The sequence below is a fragment of the Rana temporaria genome, chromosome 10, assembly GCF_905171775.1.
Source record: "Rana temporaria chromosome 10, aRanTem1.1, whole genome shotgun sequence".
NCBI classification, from domain to species: Eukaryota; Metazoa; Chordata; class Amphibia; order Anura; family Ranidae; genus Rana; species Rana temporaria.
In genome coordinates, this window is record NC_053498.1 from 95,223,389 (window position 1) to 95,248,353 (window position 24,965).

General features: G+C 42.8%; 1 protein-coding gene across 1 annotated transcript; it reads right to left on the reverse strand.

Annotated features, from left to right (window-relative positions):
- Positions 1–213: 213 nt before the first annotated feature.
- On the reverse strand, positions 214–23,186 carry RUVBL2 (RuvB like AAA ATPase 2). Its single transcript, XM_040325736.1, has 15 exons — positions 23,038–23,186; positions 18,263–18,311; positions 17,270–17,325; positions 14,948–15,089; positions 13,844–13,973; positions 12,392–12,458; positions 11,217–11,323; positions 10,530–10,623; positions 10,313–10,436; positions 9,141–9,235; positions 8,219–8,337; positions 7,497–7,616; positions 5,639–5,768; positions 3,334–3,448; positions 214–373 (listed from the first exon to the last, which is right to left on the reverse strand). Exons 1-15 carry the CDS (start codon positions 23,050–23,052, stop codon positions 345–347), a joined length of 1,392 nt encoding a protein of 463 aa, XP_040181670.1. The 5' UTR covers positions 23,053–23,186; the 3' UTR covers positions 214–344.
- Between the last annotated feature and the right edge of the window lie 1,779 nt (positions 23,187–24,965).

Below are 24,965 nucleotides of genomic sequence, written 5' to 3' on the forward strand. Positions count from 1 at the left end.
CATGAAGCAAGATGTTGAAGCAGAACTAAAACTGTTCACAATTGTGCTAAGGAACAGTAGAAAAATTAATGTTGAGATAAAAAAAAGTGTATCCTGTATAAGTTTAACAGGATGTGTCTGGCCAAAAAAATAACAACATTTAAATAATAGGCTTAGGCCGCAAAAAAAAAAAAGTAAAAAGAAATAGAATTCTGGAAAACAAAAAACAAACACTTTACATTTTGTTTTGTTTTAATAAAAAAAGAATGGGAGAGACAAATTAAGGCATGTGACAAGAGATGAAACTGGACCGACATGAGGGAAAAGAACATTACAATAAACTTGTTTAACCATTTCTGAAGTCATCAAGAAGAAGTGTCCATGGTATCTCCTTCTGCAAACAAATACAAAAAAATAATATGATTAAAAGAGGACTAACCAAATCTCCTGTCTGTCTTTGAGAAAAGAGGTAATTTTTCGTAGATGATCAACTGATACTTAAAACATTTCTACTAAGCAAATTAACAGCCCCACAGCAAAATTCATGTTGGCCTCCAAAACCTTTTCTATACTAAGAATGCCTCTGATGGGGCTCCCAAATCTTTTCTATACCCAATATTTCCTCTGCAGCCGATTTCATATGAAGTGCAGAAAGTAGAAGGAAATATTGGCAGAATTGTGGTGGATTTGACTTTTATTGTCTGGCTTTTAAGATTGTGTCCTTGTGCACCTCCCGATATTGTACTAAATGGGATTATGTTAACCGCTTCACGACCGCTGCACGCATATTTACGTTGACACAATGGCACTCCTTGGCAGAAGGGTGTGTGTGTGTGTGTATTATATATATATATATATATATATATATATATATATATATATATATATATATATATATATATATATATATATATATATATATATATATATATATATATATATATAATACACACACACACACACACATACGTCCCCTATAAGGAAGCGCCATTGTGCACGCACGGCGTGAGCTCCGTGAACCTGACAGTAGGTCCCGCGGACTCGATCGCTGCGGGTATACCCGCGATCATCTCACAGAGAGATAGAGCGGGGAAATGCTAATGTAAACAAGCATCTCCCTACTCTGCCCAGTGACAAAGACAGTGATCACTGCTTCCTGTAATCGGTGATGACTGTCTTGTCAGGTGTAGCCCCCCCCCCCCCCCCCCACAGCAAGAAACACTCACTAGGACATACTTAACCCCTACAGCGCCACCTAGTGGTTAACCCCTTTACTGCCAGTGTAATTTTCACAGTAATCAGTGCATTTTTATAGCACTGATCACTGTAAAAATGACAATGGTCCCAAAAATGTGTCAAAGGTGTTCGCCATAATGTCGCAGTCACGATAGATAGAAAAAAAAAAAAAAAAAAAGCTGATCGCCGCAATTACTAGTAAAAAAAAAAAAAATATGATTAATAAAAATGCCATAAAACTATCCCCTATTTTGTAGAGGCTATAACTTTTGTGGAAATAAAACGCTTATTTCGATTTTTTTTACCATAAATATGTAGAAGAATACGTATCGGCCTAAACTGAGAAAAAAATAAATTTTCTTATATATTTTTGGGGGGTATTTATGATAGCAAAAAGTAAAATTTTTTTTTTTTTTTTCCAAAACTGTCGCCCTATTTTTGTTTATGGCGCAAAAAATAAAAACCGCAGGAGGTGATCAAATACCACCAAAAGAAAGCTCTATTTGTGTGGAAAAAAAAAAACAAACGTCAATTTTGTTTGGGAGCCACATTGCGCACAACCATGCAATTGTCAGGTAAAGCGACGCAGTGCCGAATCGCAAAAAGTGGCCTGCTCATTTAGCAACAAAATGGTCCGGGGGTTAAGTGGTTAAAGTACCCACTGACCCGTTGCCTACCTTCTTTTCTGCAACTCCTAAATCAGTTCCTGCAATACAGCTAAGGCCCTTTTCACACTACAAAATAAAATCCGTCAGATAATGTTAAAAAACGGAAGTTATACGTCCTTTATAAAATATCATTAAAGTCTATGGGATTTTTTTATGTTCCGTAAAGATCCGTAATAGTCCGTTATAACATATGGACGTTAGTTATAACGGAATATGTGACGGGTCTTGCACTATTTTTTGTAAATTTTTTGTCCGTTGCAAGTAACGGATATATTAACGTCCGTTATATTTTAACATTGAAGTCTATGGCGCACGGACGTTAGTAAATGTCTCCGTAAATGTCCGTTATGTTAACGGACGTTAATTAACGGTCTTTCCTCTTCTTGGGCTTCCCCAGTGACGTAGCAGAGGTACGTCAGAGGGGGCGGGGTCACGTGACGGGTGGCTCTGCCTCCTCTATATAAGAAATGTCACAGCTTCAGCCGCTCATTCGCTGGGTTATGCCCAGCGGTGAGAGGAGGTCCGGGATGCTGCTGCTCAGGATGGATGGATCTTCTCATCGCCGGAGCGGAGATCACCCGACGCTGGATCTTCTCATCGCGGGAGATCAACCGCACCCGTCGCTGGATCAGGACAACGCAGGAAGCCGGGAACGAGTGGATTTTTCAGCGCTGTTTTTTTTTTTTTTTTTTTAATAAAAGGACTTTATTCTTTGGTGTCAGTGTGTTTTTTTTACAATACTTTTTACTTCCTTCGTGAAATGGTAGAGGTACAGTGTACCCCATTACCATTTCACACAGGGGGGGGGGGGGGGTCAGGATCTGGGGGTCCCCTTTGTTAAAGGGGTCTTCCAGATTCTGATAAACCTCCCGCCCGCAGACCCCCACAACCACCGGGCAAGGGTTGTGGGGATGAGACCCTTGTCCCCATCAACATGGGGACATCCTCCCCATGTTGAGGGCATGTGGCCTGGTGCGGTTCAGGAGAGAGGGGGGCCGCACTCTGTCCCCCCCTCTTTTCTGCGACCGGCCAGGTCAACGTGCTCGGATAATGGGTCTGGTTATGGATATTTAGGGGGAACCGCACGTAATTTTTGTTTTGACGGCGGGGTTCCCCTGAATATCCATACGACTTCTGGAGCTGGACTTCAAGAAAGGGTGAAATGTTTTTTATTAACGGACGTTAGAAAGGAATGATGTAACGGATGTATACGGATATATACGGATAAACATTATCCGTTTTCAATAAAGGAAGAATGGTAAAATATTTATCCGTATGTATCCGTTATTAAATCCGTTGATAAACGTCCGTTAATAGGTGTAATACGGATATTATAAAACGGACATACAATCCATAGTGTGAAAGAAGCCTAATCAAAGCTTACAAAGGAATGTTCAGTGTTCGGTTGAGGTTTTCAGTGCTGCATAGTTGGAGTGAACTAAAAACTTACTAATTTCATTGAACATAAAGGCATCCTGGTACTCTTTCATGTACTGTGTTGATCTGGATTCATCAAGAAATAGAGAGTATACTCGCTTAATGTCATCTACTTGGACCTCACTGCCCTGAAAAAAAAAAAAAAGAAGACCTCAGTTATCAGCCATACATAATTCATGTATCAATTAATTATACATAGTATTCATTTACATAGTCAATATAATGCACACAAACATGTACATCAGTGCTCGCCTCTGCAGAAGTCTACAATTAAGAGCTGGTTCACACTAGGGCAGCACGACTTGCCGAGCGATGCGGCAAGACGATCTGCTAACGACTTCAGAGGCGACTTGCAAAATGACTTCTGTATTGAAGTCAATGCAAGTCGCCCTGAAGTCGTCCCAAAGTCGTACAGGAACCTTTTTCTAAGTCGGAGCGACTTGAATCTCTATTAGAACGGTTCCATTGTACAGAGCGAAACGCGACTTGTCAGGCGGCTTAGTCGCCTGACGAGTCGCGCCTGTGTGAACCGACTCTTAAGGTGATACTTAAGAAAAACATTTTTTTTTCAAATTGCTGCAGATTATTAAATCATCTTTCCTACAAAGCCGTCACAGAAATCCTAGCATTGGTCCCTCTGCTGAGGCCATGGGCCTGCCTGACATACCGACTTTCTCAGAGTCATTCATTTTATAAGCACTGGCACTCATTGTGTTAGTGCCTAGGCCTGGCAGTGCAAGATGTGGGGCTAGGGTGGGCCTACGATTCATACCCACAAAGTGATAACTAGATAGGACATTTTACACAGCGTTCCAGTGTGCAACAAAAGTAAAAAATGCATGGTGCCCTTATTTAAAGCCACAGGTTTGTTTAAACCACCTAAATACCGGACACTTTTACCCCCTTCCTCCCCAGGCCAATTTTCAGCTTTCAGAGGTCTCATGCTTTGAATTACAGTGAGTCACTGTACCCATATGAAGTTTTTATCAGGGTTGCACCGATACCGAGTACTCATGAAAATGGTCCAATCCCCGAAACCGATACTTTGCGTTGCGATTTTGAGTCCATACAAAATTAATTTGTGCAAATGATCGCATGCGGTTCCCAGTGACAACGCTATGGGTATGCGGAAGGCACCTGCCAGAGGGTGACAGTTTCCAGTGTGAGCAAAGCAAAGTGCCCGAGCAGCCCGGGAGAAGCAGTCGCACAGGCAGCGGCACGTGGAGGGATAGGGGCAGTGCACTGAGAATGGTGTAATCAGCCCCCCAGGTCCAAGCAAAAGAAGAGACGGGCAGTCCGGTCAGGAGGAGGGGGAAGGAGGATATCTTTCATCCATAGGTGGCCGAGAGATGTTGTGGTTGGGGGTGGCAGAGAATCCTGATGAGCGCAGTGCCCGCACTGACAATGATGCAGATCGGCTCAGGGTGGCCACCCCTGGGCTACTGCTCCTCCTCTACCCAACAGCAGCAAGAATCTACACCCCAGTTGGCACTCCACGGTATGTGCAAATAAAGAGGTGGGGAAGGAGTGGGGTTTAGCAAAGGGGTAACACGTAGATGGGGTGTGGGGGTGGTAAAGTTGGCGAGTAGGGAAGGGAGCACGTGAGCGAGCTCAGGTGCCATCTTCTGGGCCCAATTTGAGCCCTGCTGTGTTCCCTTCCCTGTGTATCCAACCTCTTCGGTTACATGTCATCCAGCCCCTCCCCCTTGCTCCATGCCAGACATTTTACATCCCACTTTGCAACGTTTTTTTTAGTTTGTTAAAACATTTTGCAAATAAGAAATTTTTCTTTTTCACCGATGGGCGCCGACGAGGCTGCACCAATGGGTCTTCAGTGCCCCGATTATCAGTGTAAATATTGTACTCGCCGTACTGACAGTTCGACTCTCCTTTCCTCACATGCTGTCTGTGTGAGCAAAGGAGAGCCGACAACTGGCATGTCTGTTTACAAGTATGAGCTGCTATTGGACACAGCTGATCATATGGTAAAGGACCACTGTGATTGGCCCTTTACACCGATCTGTGATCCACTATGTCCTAGGCACGCAATAACAGGCACTTCCCAATGTGCACCTCAGGGGGCTCGGGAAGCGCATTCTCTGGACAACGTCCAGGGACGCCCTCCCAGCACTGGCTATATCGCGTTAGGAAACGTGGTTAAACCACCTCTAATGTAGTACACTTTGGGGAGTCCTGTATCTCTCCATAGTTGGCAATACCAGTAGGCATGCAGATAAATAGAGGTTACCATTAGAACACAGTTTTTGCATTTTGATTACGTAAAAGTACACATAAAACCTCAGTGTCCATTAACTCACCTTCCTTTTCCTACAGACGAGGCTTGCAGCAGTGATGAGCTGCATGGAGTACCTCAGAGAGGTTTCTAGACCAATCCGCGTCAATACAGTGTAAGCATCTTCACTCATGTCCACATCTTCCTCTTCACACCTAGCACAAGAGCAAATCTATCAAATACTGATAACGTTCCTCACTGGAGGACAATGTTGATTTGTGGTAAGAAAAGGTGTACCGTTCATTCTAGCTCAAGTCATATTGGAATCGGTCAACCTCAAAACCATTCTTACTCCACTGTACTAAGAAGATGTGTATTTTTTTTAATGTGGTACATCGGTTCAAATTTGTGTTCTGTCCTGAAGGTTACAGTTTGTGTACACCAGCATTTGTTCAGAACTGCTTTTCTTTTCAAATCGTGTCAATGGAAATGCAAAACGTTTGATGCAGCTTATGTGGGGTACACACGGGCCGAATATTCACTTTCGGCTTGTGTGTACAGCTGTCTGTTCAAGAGAAAACTTATCTTGTGACCATCTTCTGTCAAACAAGCATGCTTGAAAACCATCAGCTGATTGGCATCTGATTAGTGCTTGCAGCCAATGGCCAGTGTGTTCTGGCCGAGGAGGGGGGAATCACTGTACCAATATTGCTTGTGTTAGTATGCCGATGTATCCGCTTTCCGTTGTGTTTGTTGATCTCACATTTAAAAATAAGGACAAATGGTCACAACTGTAAATGTTGCCAGTTCCAAAACCACAATATAATATAATTAGTTTAGAAGCAACTATTCACAGCAAAATGGTTAGTTTGCGACACTGAAAACATAACTAACGGAATGACCCGTGACACCCAAAGACTTTGCGAGGATGGAGGATACTCCTGTGTCAGCGTCACTGATAACTCTTGGGTCTGAGTCCACTCTGTGCCCTTTGGGCATGGGGTGGCAAGTGAATCATAATTCATGCATTACATGAGATGGGACATCACTGATAGATCGTATTGCAGGATTTTGAGACACTGCAAGATGTTGGTTAATTGTGACCCCAACCAGTCAATAGTGACTCATCTCTCTGTGAAGACTGTTAATATGTTAAATAAGGCTAGCTTTTGAAAGGCCTTTAATTGTGTGATAACACTGTCTACAGCCTATTGATGCTCAGAGGTGTGAATAGGTGTCAAGCTGTATGCGGAGACGAAACGTCTGCCTAGGGAACTCAGTGTGTGAAGGTGGTTTGTTTGTTATGCTGTTAATTAAGGAATGTGCAGTGATTAGACATGATAATTATAGGCCGGTGCCGACCTGTCTAGAATGTTTAAGTAATTAGCCTTAGTGTGTGATTAGGGGGGTGGAGATCTCATTGTCCCTTTGAATACTGTCACATGGTTGTACTGTATTATAAGACTGAGAAGAAACCATTAAAATTGTCTTCATTTTGAAACCAGTAATGGAGCAAGTCTCGTTATTCTGGGATGTCTGATGTCTGTTGGACGGTTGGTGTGTCAGATGAGCTGTCGTAGTTGATGGAAGGTCGTAAACGGTGGTGACCGTTACAATAACTTTCAAAAATACCTCTCTGCTAGCAAACATGTGGCTCAATTTTTGCTATTGCATACAAGTCACCTTTTAATAACTTGCCTAGATTTAATATCACATATTTATTTCAGGTACTTATATAGCGCTGTCAATTTACACAGCGCTTTACATATACATTTATTTATATAAATTTTTTTACTAAATGCTGATATTTTCTAATAAAAATAAAAAAGGATCTAAATATCAAGTCACACATGCGTAGCAATACTCATTTGGAAAATAGGTAGAGTTACATTATATAGAAATAGAGTCAATCAGTAACTAACTTTCCTCAATGCAAGCCTCACCTGATCTTCAGGATCTGTTTGGTTTCTTTCTCATTGTATGGCGAAGTGGAAATAATCAGTAATCGATCCAGTAAATCGATGGGAATACCATGAGGACTCTGGTAGTTTGTGCCACGAATCCTACAAATAAAAAAAAAATTGAAGTACAAACAAATACCTAGAACTGGGCTTTCAAAGTGTATATTATTTGTTTAGATGTGCCATTTTACATGCAACCTCTAGGGCACCTTGTATGGCCACACCATAGAGGCCTGCAGGTTATGGCACTCCAATTACAGATAAAATATTGTGGGAGAATATGCTTCTGACCATACTTGTGAGCCATGGATTCAGACAGTAGTCTCTAGCTCAGACCTCTGATCATATTAATCTAGGTCAGGGATATGCAATTAGCGGACCTCCAGCTGTTGCAGAACTACAAGTCCCATGAGGCATAGCAAGACTGACAGCCCCAAGCATGGCACCCAGAGGCATGATGGGACTTGTAGTTTTGCAACAGCTGGAGGTCCGCTAATTGCATATCCCTGATCTAGGTCATTACTACAAACTGCACATGCTGATGGATAAAAAATAAATAAAAATAAGCCGGGTACAGAAATATCTTACCTTGTGATAAACCAACTAGAAACTATAGGTTTTATTTTATTTCACTGTAGTAGCTTATATAGAATTTTGTTTGGGTAGGCAGTGCAAAATCATAGAACACTTTTTTTTTATCTTACCTAGTAATCCCTCTGTTTGTTGCCATGATGAGAACTGGAGCCATATCACTTTCTAGCGCTCGATTTAAGAAGGAAAAGCATTCGATATCCAGCATGTGAACTTCATCAATGAACAGCACCTGATGGAAGACAAATGATTATTACATTGATCAGACATAATTGCTGACAGTAGTGCATGTTTTTATTGTTTAATGAACAGCCATTGTACACATACGATCTTCCCGATCCCAACGTTCTGGAAGAACATACCAGTATGTCCTCCAGGAACTGCGCACTTGTGCACAAAGTCCTGTGATCACAATTCGCACTGTAATAAGACACAGCGGAACACAGGTAAAAAAGGTACAAATCCAATGAGAGTGGCTCTGTACTTCATGATCACTGTTACCAATCATAGAATGTAAAGGCTGCTGTGTCTAACTTCCAGGCTGGTGATCAGGAAGCCCACACCCCCACGTTTGACAAGAGAGAAAGCCTATTGACACCCAATCAGCACCAGTGGTATGCAGCAACAGTGCCAATAATAACAAAATCCAATGGTCTAATCTCATTCTACAGTATATGCAAGCCCCATCCGGTCTCTGATCTGATTGCATATTAACCTCTCATCTCCCTTATTCTGTACATAAACTCTTTTGTCTCCATCCTCCCACTGTAGGTCACCTGCAAAAGGATCTTGAGGTGTCAACTTTCCAAAAATGGGTCACCTCAGGGATTTTTTTTTACTGTGCTGGCATTTGTTTGCCATGTTTTATAACCGAATGTAAAAATGTTTTCCCCCTCAGTTTTTGGCCTTTTTACAGTAAAAACTGTGAAAGCATCACAGTGCTGAAAACTGATTAGCCTGGTAATGCATGGGGTGAAACATGCTGGTAATAATGGCATTACACAGGTAATCATGAAGTAGGAATGTCTGACTTACCCCTGGGATGATCTCTGCTTTCCCTTCTTCTCTCCATTCTGCAACCTTTGCATTGATTTGCTCCCGGACCTCTGACTTAATCTCACCAGTATCACCTGTACAGGCAATAATTTGGGGAATTTATTGAAGAGTAAAATCCATAACAAAAAAAATAATGATGCAAAATGGTTAATACAGAATGTGAATAAATACCACAGTAATAAATGCAACCCCCCCACCCCCCATATAGTTCAGAAACCTTTGTTTTCCACAAGAGCTATACCACACTATACGGACCATTTTCCCATCTTCCAATGCTCCAATGAAGAGGAATCCCCTTCAAAATGTGTTAGCCATTTATTCAGCCTATACCCTTGCATAAGTTCTAATTTTTACTAAAATAAGAATATTGTAACACATTTATGAACATGTAGTAATTGTCTTTGTATTCGATTTGTTTTGAATAAACGTTATTAATACAATTCATGCGTTAGAAGGCATGCCTTCTTTCTCCTTCGTCACTTAGCTTTTTCGGACTTCCCCCAGTCAGTTTAGGCAATGGGACATGCATGGTCTCTTCATACAATATTATTATCATATTATTTGAAAATACTATCACCTGGTACTAAGGCCACCAGCACAAGCACTAGAGCTGCACGATTATTGGAAAAATGAGAATCGCAATTCTTTTGCATAAAATGAAGATCACGTTCTCAAAAATGTATTTATTTAAAGTTATTTTCAACACAAAAATGGAGCTTATGTGCTTAAATTCAGTATATGTAAATCTGACGGACTGTTTACATGTTAAGTTTTAAAAGCCGCAGCAAACCTGTTGACCTTACATGCTTGCTAATGTGAAAGAACAGCTCTGATTTTCACATTTAACTAAATGGAAAAATCAGTGGTGTTCTGTCACATTAGCAAGCATGTGAGGTTTGCTGCTGCTTTTAACTGAATCGAGATTGCGATCTTTTCGCGATTAATCATGCAGCTCCAACAAGTACAGGAGAATATCTTTTATGTTTACACCTATACTCCTTTCTTTGTCAGAGGACAAACATACAAAATGAGCAGGGCATCAAATACTCCCCCCCCCCCACCCCCCCCCTCACTGTAACCTAAAGAATAATTTTTTTTTTTTTACAGCTCGCTTTCCATACATAAACCCCTAACTATTCTGGGTGACATACCAGAAAACAGAGCAAGGAATCCCTGTGTCCTGCTGTTAATTACATCAATTTCGTGTAACGACACAGTATGAACCACTTCTTTACGTTTCTGAAGTTCCCCGTCAGGACACTGTACAAACTTTGTCTAAACCACGGAAAGAGAAAAAAAAAAAAGTTGTAATTCAATAGTTTGACATATTCCTAGGAAATCTAGTGCTCAATGATACTGTTCTCATACCTGTGATCCCATGGCATCATAATCCCGAGCCCTGGTGAATGCACGACCCAGTTTTGTAATCTTCCCCGTGGCCTTATCAATGGTTATCACATCCCTAAAATATAAAAATTACATTATTGCATCACTGGTAACCTGTAAAAATGTTTAAAGTGTTGCCTATGGAGATATTTTAAAGTGGTTGTAAACCCTTTATGCTACATGTAAGCCTATATTAAGGCTTACCTGTAGCTAACCAGGATATCTCCTAAACCTGAACGGTTTAGGAGATATTCCCTGTATGTGCCAATGTCATCGGCACATGCGCACTGGGGCAAACTGAAGCAACGACTGCTGTGGGGGCTTCAATCTGAGGTAAGTAATACATAATGAGCTAGTATGGTATGCTCATTATGCCTTTCATCTTGCAGGCTTTTTTTTTTTTTTTAGAGTTTACAACCACTTTAAGTACTGTACTTTGGTGCCATTCCATGGGCATGTACAATTTTAAAAAGGGAGGACATGTTTGGCATCTATTTACTCAGTGCAATATATTTTATGCTTCACAAAAAAATTGAGTTATGCACTGTGGTTTTTGCATTGAAATTCATGAAAAAGTATCCCCCCCCCCCCCAAAAAAAAATGTTTGGAAACATTTTTTTTAGGAGAGAAAATTTCTGGATTGACCTGGGCAGGAAATTGTTAACTTACCCAGCCTGCACCTTTTCTTTTGTCAGCGATTCTATCATCTTCGTTCCCAGATCATAAATAGTCTCCATCTCGGTTGTTTTCAAGGTCAGTTTACCTACTTTGGCTCCCTTAAAAATAGAGAAACAGAATTGCACAATCATATGCCAATATGCAGATAAAACGATATAGCTATAAAATAAATGAAAGACCTGTAAACCCAATTTAGATGCAATACTTACAAATTTATAACAGCTTATCAGAACTGAAATACAGGGGGTCATTTACGAAAGGCAAATCCACTTTGCACTACAAGTGCACTTGGAAGTGCAGTCGCTGTAAATCTGAGGGGTAGATCTGAAATGAGGGGAAGCTCTGCTGATTTTATCATTCAATCATGTGCAAGCTAAAATGCTGTTTTTTATTTTCCTTGCATGTCCCCCTCTGATCTACAGCGACTGCACTTCCAGGTGCACTTGTAGTGCAAAGTGGATTTGCCTTTAGTAAATAACCCCCAATGTATTGTAAAAAACAATTTCTTCAAACACCTAACCCCTCCACGTGTATGCGCAGCCAAACTGTCTTCTTGTTTGGGGGGGGGGGGGGGGGGGAGGGGGTGCAAGACCAAGCACACTTGCATCTTTGCAGAATGGGAGAATCAGCCAACCAGAATATTTCTAATTTTCAGGGAAAGATCAAACTCGCTGGCCGTCCATTTCTGGCAAGATCATGTGACCAAAGACTTTGACAGGCAGCCAGCACTGACGTCAGTCTTGAGTTAAATTTTTACCATGAAAATTAACTTCTGCCCTTCAATATACTTTTTATTTATACATCCCAACAAGCTAGCGATTTAGGCTGCCATTTAAAGTGGAAAAACAACTAGCAGGAATGCTTTTATTTCATGTAGAGAATCTGTGCGTCTTTTCTGCAGTAAATGGTAGCAAGTTTCTATAGATTGCATATTGATCCGTGCATGCACCAGCCAGTGTACAATTAAGGCATTCCTCGGGTGCTGGGATGAGTTACCTCCTGTGTGCATGCACAAAAAATAATGACATTACGAAAACTGGGCAAAGATATCAGGAGCAACAAGGGAGTTTGCCGACATCACATCCATGGATAGAAGGTAGGTGCAGAGGACTTTAGGTTCACAAATATTTTACAATTAAGAGGACAAATCGGAAATAAAAACTCACGGTTCCTGTTGCAGGTCTGTCGATCTGAACTTCCACCACCTCCCCTTCAATTATTTCGGTTTCCTCTCTAGAAAGAAAGTGTAGGTTTGTATGAAGCATAGCGACGGTTTTGTTAACTACATAAAATTATCAATTTACAGCTGCCCACAGTTAAAATGGCTTCAGCCAGACTTAGTGGATAGTGATTTCTGCAGCATATTTGGGAAGTACAGTTTTACAGAACATATAAAATAGGCAAAGTGGTTGAGAAAAGCTTCAGAATGGCAAAGATGTTTTTATTACTAATTATGCGAGCAGACTGCAGTTCCTCTTTAAAGTGATTGTAAAATAACAAACATGTTATACTTATCTCCTCTGTGCAGGGTTTTTCAGAGAGCAGCCTGGATCCTCCTCTTTTCAGGTCCCTCTTCGCTGCTCCTGGCCCCTCCCCCCTGTCGAGTGCCCCCACAGCAAGCAGCTTGTTATAGGGTCACCCAAGCTGCAGTTCTGTGTCCATTCAGAAACGGAGATGCAGTTTGGCCCCACCCCCTCTCTGATTAACAGCAGTGGGAGCCAATGGCGCCACTGCCATGTCTCAGCCAATCAGGAGGGAGAGTACCGGATATCGCTGGAGAGAGATGGGGCTCAGGTAATTATTAGGGGGGCTGCTGCATACAGAAGACTATCTTAATGCATAGCATGTATTAAGATAAAAAAAAAAAAACTTCTGCCTTTACAAGTCCTTTAAAGTGTTTGTTACTCTAGCACTTAATATTCCTGGTGATATATGCCACAATAAAGGAGGAGAACACAAAGTGGTCAGTTCTCTAGCTGTGCCGAGAGGTCAGTGTGCTCTCTTCCAATGATCAGACTTGTCCTGACATGACCCAGCTGCACGGCCATTGACTGGGAAGCTCAGTGTGTGGCTGCTTCTTTTGGCTTTGGATACACTTTAATAAAAAGTTAAGGGGGAAAACTAACGGTTCTGTTGATACAATTGATATGAGACATACAAAGTTATTTGATATAGAGCGACCATTAGATATATTTAACATAGGGAATATATAGAGAATTTTTTTTAATACAAGGGTTTCCCAGTGCACTATAGGTTAGCTAAAACACCACAGCAGAAGAAGCTTGCTTTGCAGCTCCCCTTGTCTCTGTTAGCTGGATTTAGGACTGTAAGTCATGTTATTTTTATATTTACCTGACATAACAGAAGAGAAGGATTGGGGCTGCTCTGTGCAAAACAATTGCACAGAGCAGGCAAGTATGACATGAATAATATTTTATTTTCCTTTAGAAGCACCTTAAGACAAAATTATATTTCCCAGCAATTATGAAATAGGCTCCAGTGCATTATAGGTGAGCTGTGTGCTGCTTGAATAAGTAAAGTGCAAAGTATGAAAACGCAGTGAAATTAGACAAAGTAACCTGAACACAAGCAAGTTATATTCAATAAAACCTACTTACTTTATTCTGACACCAATAGACCTCCGGAAAGACTGCGTCAAAGCCTCTGTCTTGCTCATTTCTAAAGAAAAGATTTCACTGCCAGCAATGGCTGTAAATGGTGTATCTGAGCCCAAGGCCTGAGCCATACCTAAAACACAAATAGAGGCAACATGTTCATTATCTTATAACACAGGCTAATTATAGGCCCAAGGATATAGAGAGCCAAGACTCAGCCAAAAATGTCCAGATTGCCAACATTGCCCATTTTAAAAAACAAGAGTAAATTTTTTTTTATTATTATTAAAAGGAAGAGTTCCTTGCATAGAAAACAGATTATAGAACAAAGCTTACAGTTTTTGTCTACAGCCGTCAACAGATGGCTGACAAAATAGATGAATTACTAGACTAGCTATGCAGCCCTGCTAATCTGTCATTAAAAGTACAGGGACTAAAAACCCAGGAATTGGCCACAACCAGCACTGGATGATGCCAGAGAAGGGGGGTCTGCCAACCACAGTTACCAGACCCAAAAAAAAAAACGTGCCGGTGCTTCTGGAGTGTCTGGACACACAAAACTACTGAGGGTCAGAGGAAAGGGACGGGCCTTTTAAATTGTATCCCATTTGCGATTCCTGTAGAGGGCGAAGCCAATCATCTCTTACGTAGCTGTCCTGGAAGGTGAGGGGGGAACGTGTGCCTTTTAGAAGATATTTGCCATGTAGTGCACCAATGATGTCACCGGCCCTCCGTGCCATTTCTTCCCCAATGTGTGCCATGACTGGTGGCTCCCGTCGCAGGACTGACGTCACAGGGCCTCTGGGCATTCACAGAGCCGGAGTCCGCGGGGCGATAATGAATGCTTCCAGCAGTGGGGACATCGTGGGCTTTGTTTTCAAAATACGTGGCACATAATGGGCTAGTATGCGATGCATACTAGCCCAATATGCTTTAACTTTGCAGGTGAATATAGAGGAAGTAAAAGCCATCAGGGTTTACTTCCTCTTTAAGCTAAATTGCAGGTGTACTTTTTATAGACAAAATGGCATAAATAGAAATCCTCATGTAACCCAACAATCAGGTGACATTTATATGCAGAAAACATTTTATTAATAATTGCAATACCCATAGCAATGGCGGTTTTTCCTGTGCCAGGTTGTCCAGCCATTAATACTGCTCGTCCTGCTATTTTCCCTTCTTTGATCATCTCCAATATAACACCAGCGGCTCTCCGTGCTGCCAGCTGTCCCACCATGCCTTGAGATACCTGCAGAGACAATGAGCTTCTTATAAACCACATTCTGCTACAGATTAAAACATAAAACCAAAGCTAAAAGTTATACACATAGGCCATTATCATTTAACTGTTTAATTTTCAGGTCATCGCTACTATGGAGAAGTTATGTAAATCAGTGTTATAAGAGCCCTTTCACAACATCCGAGCGCATTACCATGCAGCTGCTGGTGTGAGCGGTTAACCTTTTTCTTTTTTGTAACTTTATCATAATGTTCATAAAATACTCATTCATCCTTATGCAGTGCACTGTGAACTGAATTAGTAGAAATATAAGGCAAATCGCCTTGTCTAAGCATTAAGACCATATGGTGTGAATGGCCCTTAAAAGGTTGAAAGCCACAAATTAGAATTACTTATCCAAGCATTTTCTTTTGTAAACTCTACAATATATAAAAATTTAAGATAGATAGCTCTTCTTTAGAGAAACACTGTCCATATTGCAGATGCTAGTTACTTGGCTGCCATGCTGACTCCGATGCTTTAGTATTTCCTACCACAAAATCAAAGTAAGCATACAGGTAAAAACTTGGGATCTTACTTTACATTTCCTGATTTGTGTATTTGCTCTTGGTGAAAGCCAGAAGGTTAGAATAACAGCCAGCAAAATAATTTTTTAGAAAAAGTTGGCATCAATGGCATCCATTTAGAAAAGGTTTACTTTGAAGGGAACATACAAACTTTACCCCACAATTGCTTATACTACCCATCTGTTTTTACCCAGGCTAGTGAAGTAGTTCGGCACCTTTCACATGGCTGTCTGATCAGGTCCGCCTGTCAGTTTTTCATGCAGAGCTGATCAGTCACTGCATTGTCCTCTATTGAGCGGCGGATGACAGCAGACACATGTCCGTTGACACCAGTCCGTTGATCCAATCCGGTCTGCCAAAAAACAGACAAATGGTGGTCCCATTTTCCATCTTTCCAGGGAATTGGATGGAGACAGACAGACAGTCCATTTCCATCCGATTGCCCCATAGAGGAGAGCGGGACTATCTGTTCTGCATAGCAGAGCGGACACGAACCTGTCATCCGCCTGCTTAGCGGGGATCAGCGAAGAGATCTCCTGCTGAGAAAGCGGATTCCGCATATCGGAGGTGCCTGTGTGAAAGGTGCCTAAATACTCAATGGGGGAGATTTACTATAACTTGTGCACACAGAACCTTGTGTAAGTGTGCATAGTAACCAATCAGCTTTGAGGTTTTATTGTCAAAGCTTAATTGAATAAGCTGAAGTCTAATCCCGATTGGTTGCTACGCACACCTGCGCCAGTTTTAGTAAATCTCCCCCAATGCTTCCAGAAAAGTAGAATTCATATAGGCAGGGTTGATGCTTAGAAATCAATCAGCTCTGAGAACTAGAACTGTCACAAGGGGAAGGAGACAGACCTGTGCAAGCTTATGTCATGTCCTGGAGCTTAATCACTTGTCTACCAGGGTACATTTTATAAATGGCATGGAAGACACGTGGCCAACTCATGTTTATGTTGTATTTTACTGCATAAAAGTGCATGTCAAGCAGAAATCCCATTCTGTCCTGGTCCTCATCTATGCACTGCAGCTAATGCCTTGTTTCCACTGCACGGATCGGTTCGGGTCAGAAAGAATGGAGCGGTTAGAATGGGACCGGTCTATTCTGCAGAGCATTTCCACTGCAAATCGGACCATCCGGGACCATGCAAGGTTTAGAAAAAAAGCCTAGCACATCCACCAATCAGTGAGATGTATTTGTAGGTCCGCCCTAATGGAACCGTTCCATTCTCTATGGCCCCACATCTGAAGCAGGACCCAGAATGGTCCAGTACGGTTCGCTTTTATGGCACGCTTTCATAATGGAAACACCCAAAAAAGCGTACCGTACCGAACCGATCCGCTCAGTGGAAACGAGGCATTAGTGTGCTATGAAAAGTAAATGTCCAAGGACCCATTGTCATGTACACACGTATGGTGTCATAAGCACACTGAATGGTGTGAATTTACTGTATGCTTCATGAGAAAGAATGCCTTTTTTTTTTAATCCGACACACATTGTTTGTCATAAGAAGGGTTCACTGTGTTAAACATTTAATATATTATACATTCCCTTTTAAGGAGCAAGTCTATAATCAGTATCCATTTAACTGCCACTGCTGTATTAAGGCATATAATAATTACCGGTCGGGGTTCCAGTGCATCATCCAGTCCAAGACCTCTGATATGAGAATGAGCACCTGATGAAGGAGGAGAAAATGTTTATCTCAGATGTAACCTTAAAAAAAAATCTGCTACAAAAAAAAAAAAAGAAGAAAAAAAAAATGTACAATATTCTTTCTAACATGTTAAAATCTTTGTGCCCTGGGGTCTCTAATACTGCATTAAATGCAAGTTTTAGGTCGCAAGTGTGCATTTTTCTTAAGGCAATTGCACATTCACATCAGCATGAACACAGACAAGCATTGTAGACAGTTTGGTGCTAACATGTTGCTGGACGCAAGTACATGCTCAGCCGTAAGGCTCAATGCAGTACTTTATACTTGTCCTATATGGATCGCACATGCCATGTCCAAAACACAGGCAAGATGTAACTTCAATGAAACATACTGCTTGCCTTGAACTCCGTGAACGTTGCCTTAGTTAAGACATGCACACAAGTGGATCATTTAATGAATGTTAATTGAATGCAAGGCAGTGTGTACAGCTGGTAGAAGTGGAATAAACATGAACATTCATCCTACATAAAGACCAGTTTACCTAAAGCTAGCCATTCATGCTTGGATTTCTCTCATTCAGCACCCCCAGGCTTAATGAGAAAAATTGTCACAAATTTTATGTAAAAAAAAAAACCACAGATTAGTTGATATACAGCATATTGACCATTATAAACACTAAATTGCAGTAAATAAAAATGTTCTAACACTGGCCTAGTATAAGCCAAGTGCAACTTCCCGGCAGCTCCTGTTACTAGGGAAGCTGTTTTCTGTTTGTTGGTTTCTGTGGTAACCATTCAGCTCCAACAAAAGGAGATCATCAAGAACTACAATAGCTTTACACACAAAATTTCATAGGAGTTATTCAAGTGCATTACTTGGGGGGGAAAAAAAAGAATTTTGCTCTAAAAATGTCAATACTACACAGAAAATACATTATAAACACATTTAGAATGTTTACCAATTCTCTCAATTCTGGTGACATCTCTTACTTCTGGCACCTTGGTTGTCTAGAAGAAAAAAAAAACACCAAACATTAAAATAAGTGCTTAAAGTGGAGTTCCACCCACTTTTTCAACTAGATCTTAAATGAAAGAATACTCCCTTCACCACTCGTTTTTGGTTATTATCCCCCCCCCCCCTTCTTCTTCTTCTTTCTCCCTCCTAGCTTTATTGAAGTACCTGGACCTGTATGTCCCACAAGACGGATCCATTCAGGAAGCGTCATGCGACTCGCGCATGTGCAATAGGCAAAACTGGCGGTGAAGCCTGAAGGCTCCATGCCGGTTTCCCTTGGTTAGAATGACGGCGGCTGCACCCGATCCGATAAACGGATCGGCCTCAGGGGGCCGACATGAGCTACCTGCTTATTTAACTTCAGTGTGAGCTAGAGTTTGCCTTCAATTTGTTAGTTAGTGTAATTAAATCTGCTAGTACACATCACTCCCCACCCCCAGACTGACAATGCTGCTGTCCAAAGATACCTCTGCGCTTCTTCATTTAGAGTGGAGGCCCTCCAGGGGGATATTAAGACAAATGCGCTTAAATCTCGCTTTCTTCCATTTGAATCGGATCCAGAGGTTAGACAGGAAGCGATGCGACGCCTCCTCACCGCCTGTTTTAACCCCATTCTTGCAGAAAAACCCGCTACAACCGTCACTCCCCCCCATTAACTTTAATGTGTAGCATTCAGCGGGTTTGCCTCCTGCCAATCGCTACAAATTGGATCAGATTTTCTGCAGGCATTGTGGCCACAGCATGCAAGCACAGCCAGTTGTCCCTGGAGCAGGTGTACCCATTGAAAGTTTTGCCCTAAGCCTTAACCCCCGAGCAATTAAGCTCAGTCACCCATGTTGACCCAAGGCCTTGGCCGGAGGGCTGTTGATGTTTGACAATTCCTACTATCAAATATGCTTTCAATGTGCATTATTAAAGGGGAGTTCCAGCCTTTTTTTTATGTTTATTAAAAGTCATTAACTACAAAAAAGCATAGCTGCTGGCTTTTAACATACACTTACCTGCTCCACTGTCCAGAGACGCGCCGCCCGGAGCTCCCCTCCTCCCTGCCGGCGCTCCCCTCCGCCGGCGCCTCCATTATAACTGTGGGCACCCGGCCGTGACAGCTTTCGGCTTCCCGGTCGGGCACTCACTGCGCATGCGCGAGTGGCGCTGCGCTCTGAGTGGTCAGGCGATCGCGTGTCTCAGGCAATCGCCTACAGGGAGAGGCTGCCATAGGCGATATGACGTATTGCCTAAGCGGTCCCTGGGCGGAAGGAGGAAGTGGGACAGGAAGTCCCACTCCTACTGAAGCCCCCACTCCCCTCCAAAAAAAAATTACATGCCAAATATGGCATGTAAGGGGGCGAGGAGTGGTTTAAACGGAAGTTCCACTTTTGGGCGGAACTCCGCTTTAAGCTGTGCCATGCTATGCTTACTGTTTATATGCCCTGCGTGGGATCATTACAGTTCTCACTTCTCATATATTTCAATGACAAAAAAGAAAAAAATTGTACTAGAAAGTTTTCCCCCCAACCTCTTGGGAGAACTACATTTTTTAATTGATGTCAACATTAATGGGAACACAGCAAAAAAATCTTGACATAAGATCTAACCCTTCCCCACTCTATTGAAAAAAAATAAAGATGTTTAAATTCCTAAAGGACACAATTTAGAGATGAACTCGGGCCGGGTATGGATATTTTATATATAGTTATATTAACCTAAGCTGGATCAATGTAACTATGTATATACCCTACCTGACAATGCCCCAGGAAGCTGAAATCACTCAAGTGAACACTGCTACTCTAGTTACCTCCACTTGATTCTGGGTCCTGCGCTGAGAGACTACATTGGAAACACAGAAGGTCAGTCACTCAGCATGGGTGTCATTTAGGGAGTGTTCTGCATCTGCTGAATGAATGCAAAGCATTTTCTGATTAGATGAAGCGGAGAGTGTGACATCACTGCCCTGCCTTTCCACCTCATCCAATCAGAGAACACTTTGTGTTCATTCAAAAAATTCAAAGTAATGTCTGAATGGCACCCATGCTGAGCAGCCAACCTCCTGTGTTCAGTAAGCAGAAGTACAACCACTCGGCACAGGACTCAGAAGCATTGAGATCACTGTAATAGCAATGTCTACTTCAGAGACTTCCATGCTTTCATGGGGATCAGCCAGGTATTGTATATAGACAGTTACATTGTTCCATCCATACCTGTGGCTTTCCTTTAAAATAATGGAAAGCAAGCAAAAAAACAAAACACTGCTTGCTTTTTAGTCCTTTAAGATGCCAGTAACTAGCCTAAAGTGTGTATATATCTCCTCACCACATGCCAGAAGTGGGTTGTGCAGTAACACAGCAGTTGGTTCTCCCGTACAGAGGACAGAGTCCCTGGTCCAATTAGACATTTTGGAGGATTCCCTCTCACAACATTTCACCCCCATACAGAATCCCTCTACATAAACCAGGTACCCCCCCACCAGCATACTCTTCCTGCTCAGTATCATTTCAAAATGTTGGCAGTCATAAACATATTTGTAATCAGAGTCTTCGAGTAAGAAATGCGAAACCCCAATACCCAAGGCCTGATATGTGCCTTGGCCGAGCTGGTCGGTATGCCTGAGAAGAGGGCGTACCCTGAATGTAAGAATAAGAAAAATGTACAATGAGTATGGATGAAGGCTGGGGGAAACGGGTAGGTGGGAACCCTGAAATATACGCCGACACAGGACCCACAAGGGAGGAGTCTTATGTACTCAGACTCCTCCCACAAATAAAGGTTAGTCTTCGGCCAGCCTTACACTTGTAATCAGAGTCTTCGAGTAAGAAATGCGATAACCCTAATGCCCAAGGCCTGAGGTGTGCCTTGGCCTAGCTGGTCGGTATGCCTGAGAAGAGGGCAAAAAGACACATGTTTAGGTGAAGAATGGTAGGTAACCGCCCGTCCAGTAAGGTAGCGTGTGCCCAGGTGGCAACAATATATGTATCCGGTAAGTATCTGCTATGACAGGAGAAACCAACCGACTCATGACTTGTGATAAAAGGAACCCCCCTATTGAACCGGTGAAGCAGCCCAGAACTCAACTAAACATCACGTGCAAGATTGGATTGAGCCCGACACCCAAGATAACCCAGACATGAGACGGAAGTGCTTGTGATGAGTGGATACATGGGGGAAATTGGAACAAGGGCTGGCCTGAGGAGCCCCTGCAAATAAGGGCCGAGAAGCACGAAATACTTCAAACGGACACCCGTGAAGTAGCTCTGCAAAGAATCCCCCCCCAACCCCTGGCCTACCCATACTTGGTATGGGGAAGTGAGAGGGCGAGTCCAAAAATGGACAACCTGGCAGTAAGGATGAGCTCTGGCGTGTTCGCATAGAACACCTGCAGAGCCCGCCAGGAAGTGTGCACGGCGCTGTGCTAATCACAGCCAGGGAGACATTGTGCCGATGCTCGGCTGCAGGGATCGTGAAATGTCTCCCTGGCTGTTATTAGCACAGCACCGTGCACACTTCCTGGCGGGCTCTGCACGTGTTCTATGCGAACACGCCAGAGCTCATCCTTACCTGGCAGGAATCTGAAAGATAAGCTGACACAGGACCCGACAGGGGAGGAGTCTTATGTACTCAGACTCCTCCCACAAATACAGGCCAGCCTTCAACATACTTGCAGGACTTTTGGTGCGCTTTCAGAAAACGCACCAAAACTGCCTGCTCTAATAGAAATGGACCTTCAGCGATCCCTCCAACAATCTCAATTTCCCTCAGATCCACCAACTGCTATGTAGTACAAGGGCCTTTCTGATCAGAGAATTTAGCCAGATCCTCATTTAACATGGCTTTGATAAATCTGACAGCACAGTCATTGTATAATACAATCAATTTTAGATTTAATAAGATGTAATGCGAGAACCTACCTAATCTATCCAGACAGGCCTTTGTACATACCGTAGGTGATGGTAGAGCTAAGGTCCGATTTACACCTGCGTGTTTCCAGAAATGCAGCAATCTATACCTTAATGACACCCCAAAACTCAGCCAGCAGGAGCATGCCAAAACGCCTGAGACAAAAAATATGAGGCTCACCACCCAAAACACAGGAGCTGCTTTGGTGCACGCAGGGCCAGCCATATGAGCCCCATTCACACCTGTGCGTCCCCAGAAACGTACTAAAACATGCATCGCACTGGTGGGGTCATTATTCCCTAATGGCACCCTAGATGTGGCTGGCAGACATGCCAAAACCCCCCCCAGTACCAAAATACGTACAGCTCACCGCCCAAAACAGGTAAGGAGCCGCTTTAGTATGTTTGTCATGCATAGGTGAAGGCCTATAGTGGCACTCAGGTGGGAATGAGGCCTTAGGGAGACCGTAAGCCATGTGATGAGCATGATTCATTCACCATCACCAATGACAACAAACCGTTACCCCTAGCAACCAAATCAGCTTCATCTGCCTTTTCATTGCTCGGTGTGGTTGCTAATGGAATGGACTCATAGATCAGCTGAAATATCGGTCTCTGGTTTGCAGTCCATCCCCTGAGAAGACGGGCCCGGCTCATGAGATGCGTGGGGATCACACTGCATTCCATTCATCCCAATACAGCCAGCTAGCATGGAAAGTCCGCACTGTCCTCCCACTATAATCTTCCCCTCTATGTATATCATCTATTCCCCTCCATACAGCGGCCTCCCAGGCCCCATGTCATCCCCCGGCCTCTGTGTGTCTCTTACCGCCATGGTTGCCATGCTGCCGCTTCTTCCCACTACACAGCCGCCAGACACACTCACTGTGCAACACAGATACTCCTCCGGGTAGGAACCAAACACCAGCCTCAACGTTCCGGAACTGCGTGACTGCAAATCCCCGCCCACCAGGGGAGGGGCCAGTCTAACCGTCTGTAGAAGGCAGAGCTGAACTTCTGACCGGTGACAAATAATCCTGACTGCAATACCAGACACGTCCAGAAGGTGTCACCAACCAGTCAGCTCACGCACTGTATTCATTCAATGAGCTGCGGATAAAATAGGCTGCTTGGCTGCCTGCAATGCGTGAGTCACCAACAAGTATTCACATGGTGGCTTATGACATGACTTCCACATTCCTGATCCACATGTTTCCTCTAGATCAATGACTCGGCTATCACTATAAACCGAAGGTTCTGTATAACAGCCCAGCTTCCAGTATTTTCACTAATAGAAGCTAAACCCAAAAACAGAATGTCAACTGTCACATCTGCTTGTGTCCTCAACTAAGCTGTCAAAAGACTCAACACATCAAATGGATTATGTAATAACTGATCACATGTTCAGCATCATGGCAAGTTACAGATCAAACAGAGGCCAAGATGGCAGCTTCCTTGGCTGAAAATGATAGGAGGGTTTAGTTCTGCTTTAACAGTTTCTCAAAACAGTCAGGCTGGGTTCACACTACGGTTTTCCCGTCCGTCAGCCGCATACGATTTCAGTATTGAAAACGTACGGGCCCGGACGGGAAAACGTATAGATAGACAATGCATTGCAAATCGTATGCACTCAGATGCATCCGGGTGCGTACGATTTGCTGGCAAAACGTTTTTTAAACGTACGCAAAACCGTGTTCAACCACGGTTTTGCGGTCGTTTTTAAAACAGTATGGCAACCGCATACGTTTTCCTTTAACATTAATGTCAATGGAAAACGCACATATGTGCGGTTCCATACGTTCCCGTCCGTTTCAGCCGCATACGGTTTTTCATATAAATCGTATGCGGCTGACGGACGGGAAAACCGTAGTGTGAACCCAGCCTTACATTCAAAGTGTGCCTTGAAAATTAACTGTCACCGGTTAACTGTGTCCTGATCCCAGAGAAGAGAGAGCTCTGGAGAATGATTGGTAAAGCCTGGAGCAGTGATTTCTGGCTGCAGCCCATTGGCTGCATGTGCTGATCAAACACAAAGTCCCATTCAAGAGGAATTTTTATAAAAAATAAATAAAAAAAATGGGGGTTGCCATCTGGGGCCCTGTGGGCCTCCGGGCCCCTGGGAACCTCCGGACCCCTAAAAAAAAAAAAAATGCCCTTTAATAAAAAATAAAATACAAATATATTAAAAAATATATATATTTTTTTATAAAAAATAAATTAAAAAAAAGGGGGTTGCCATCCGGGCCCCTGGGGACCTCCGGGCCCCTTACAGGTGTGCTGCCTGTACCCCCCTGGTGGCGGCTCTGCACATTATATTCGTAAAACAGATTGTGTGTAAGGAATCTGTGTTTGAAAGATGTAGTTCTGGGGTAGTATCTACATCAATAGGAATTAAAGTGGTTCTAAAGGCTGAAGGTTTTTATCTTCATGCATTCAATGTATAGGCGTCCAATCACAGTGCCTGTCCCTTCAGCCAATCAGGTGACCGGTAACCAGACCCGGTGCACCCGATTGGCTGAGAGGCAGGTCAGTGTTAGGGAAATGATTCCCTAAGGCTCGATTCACACCTAAGCATGTTGCTTTTGAGCGTTTTTGCAGTGCTTTTTGTGGTGCTTGCTGTGTTTTTCGACACACGATTTTACCACGATTTGCGTTTTTTTTTTTATAATTGTTTTTTTTTAGCCGGCAATTTTAATTTTTTTTTACATTTCCTTTAACAACCAGCTATAAACAGGTAAAAAAAAAAAAAAAAGCAAA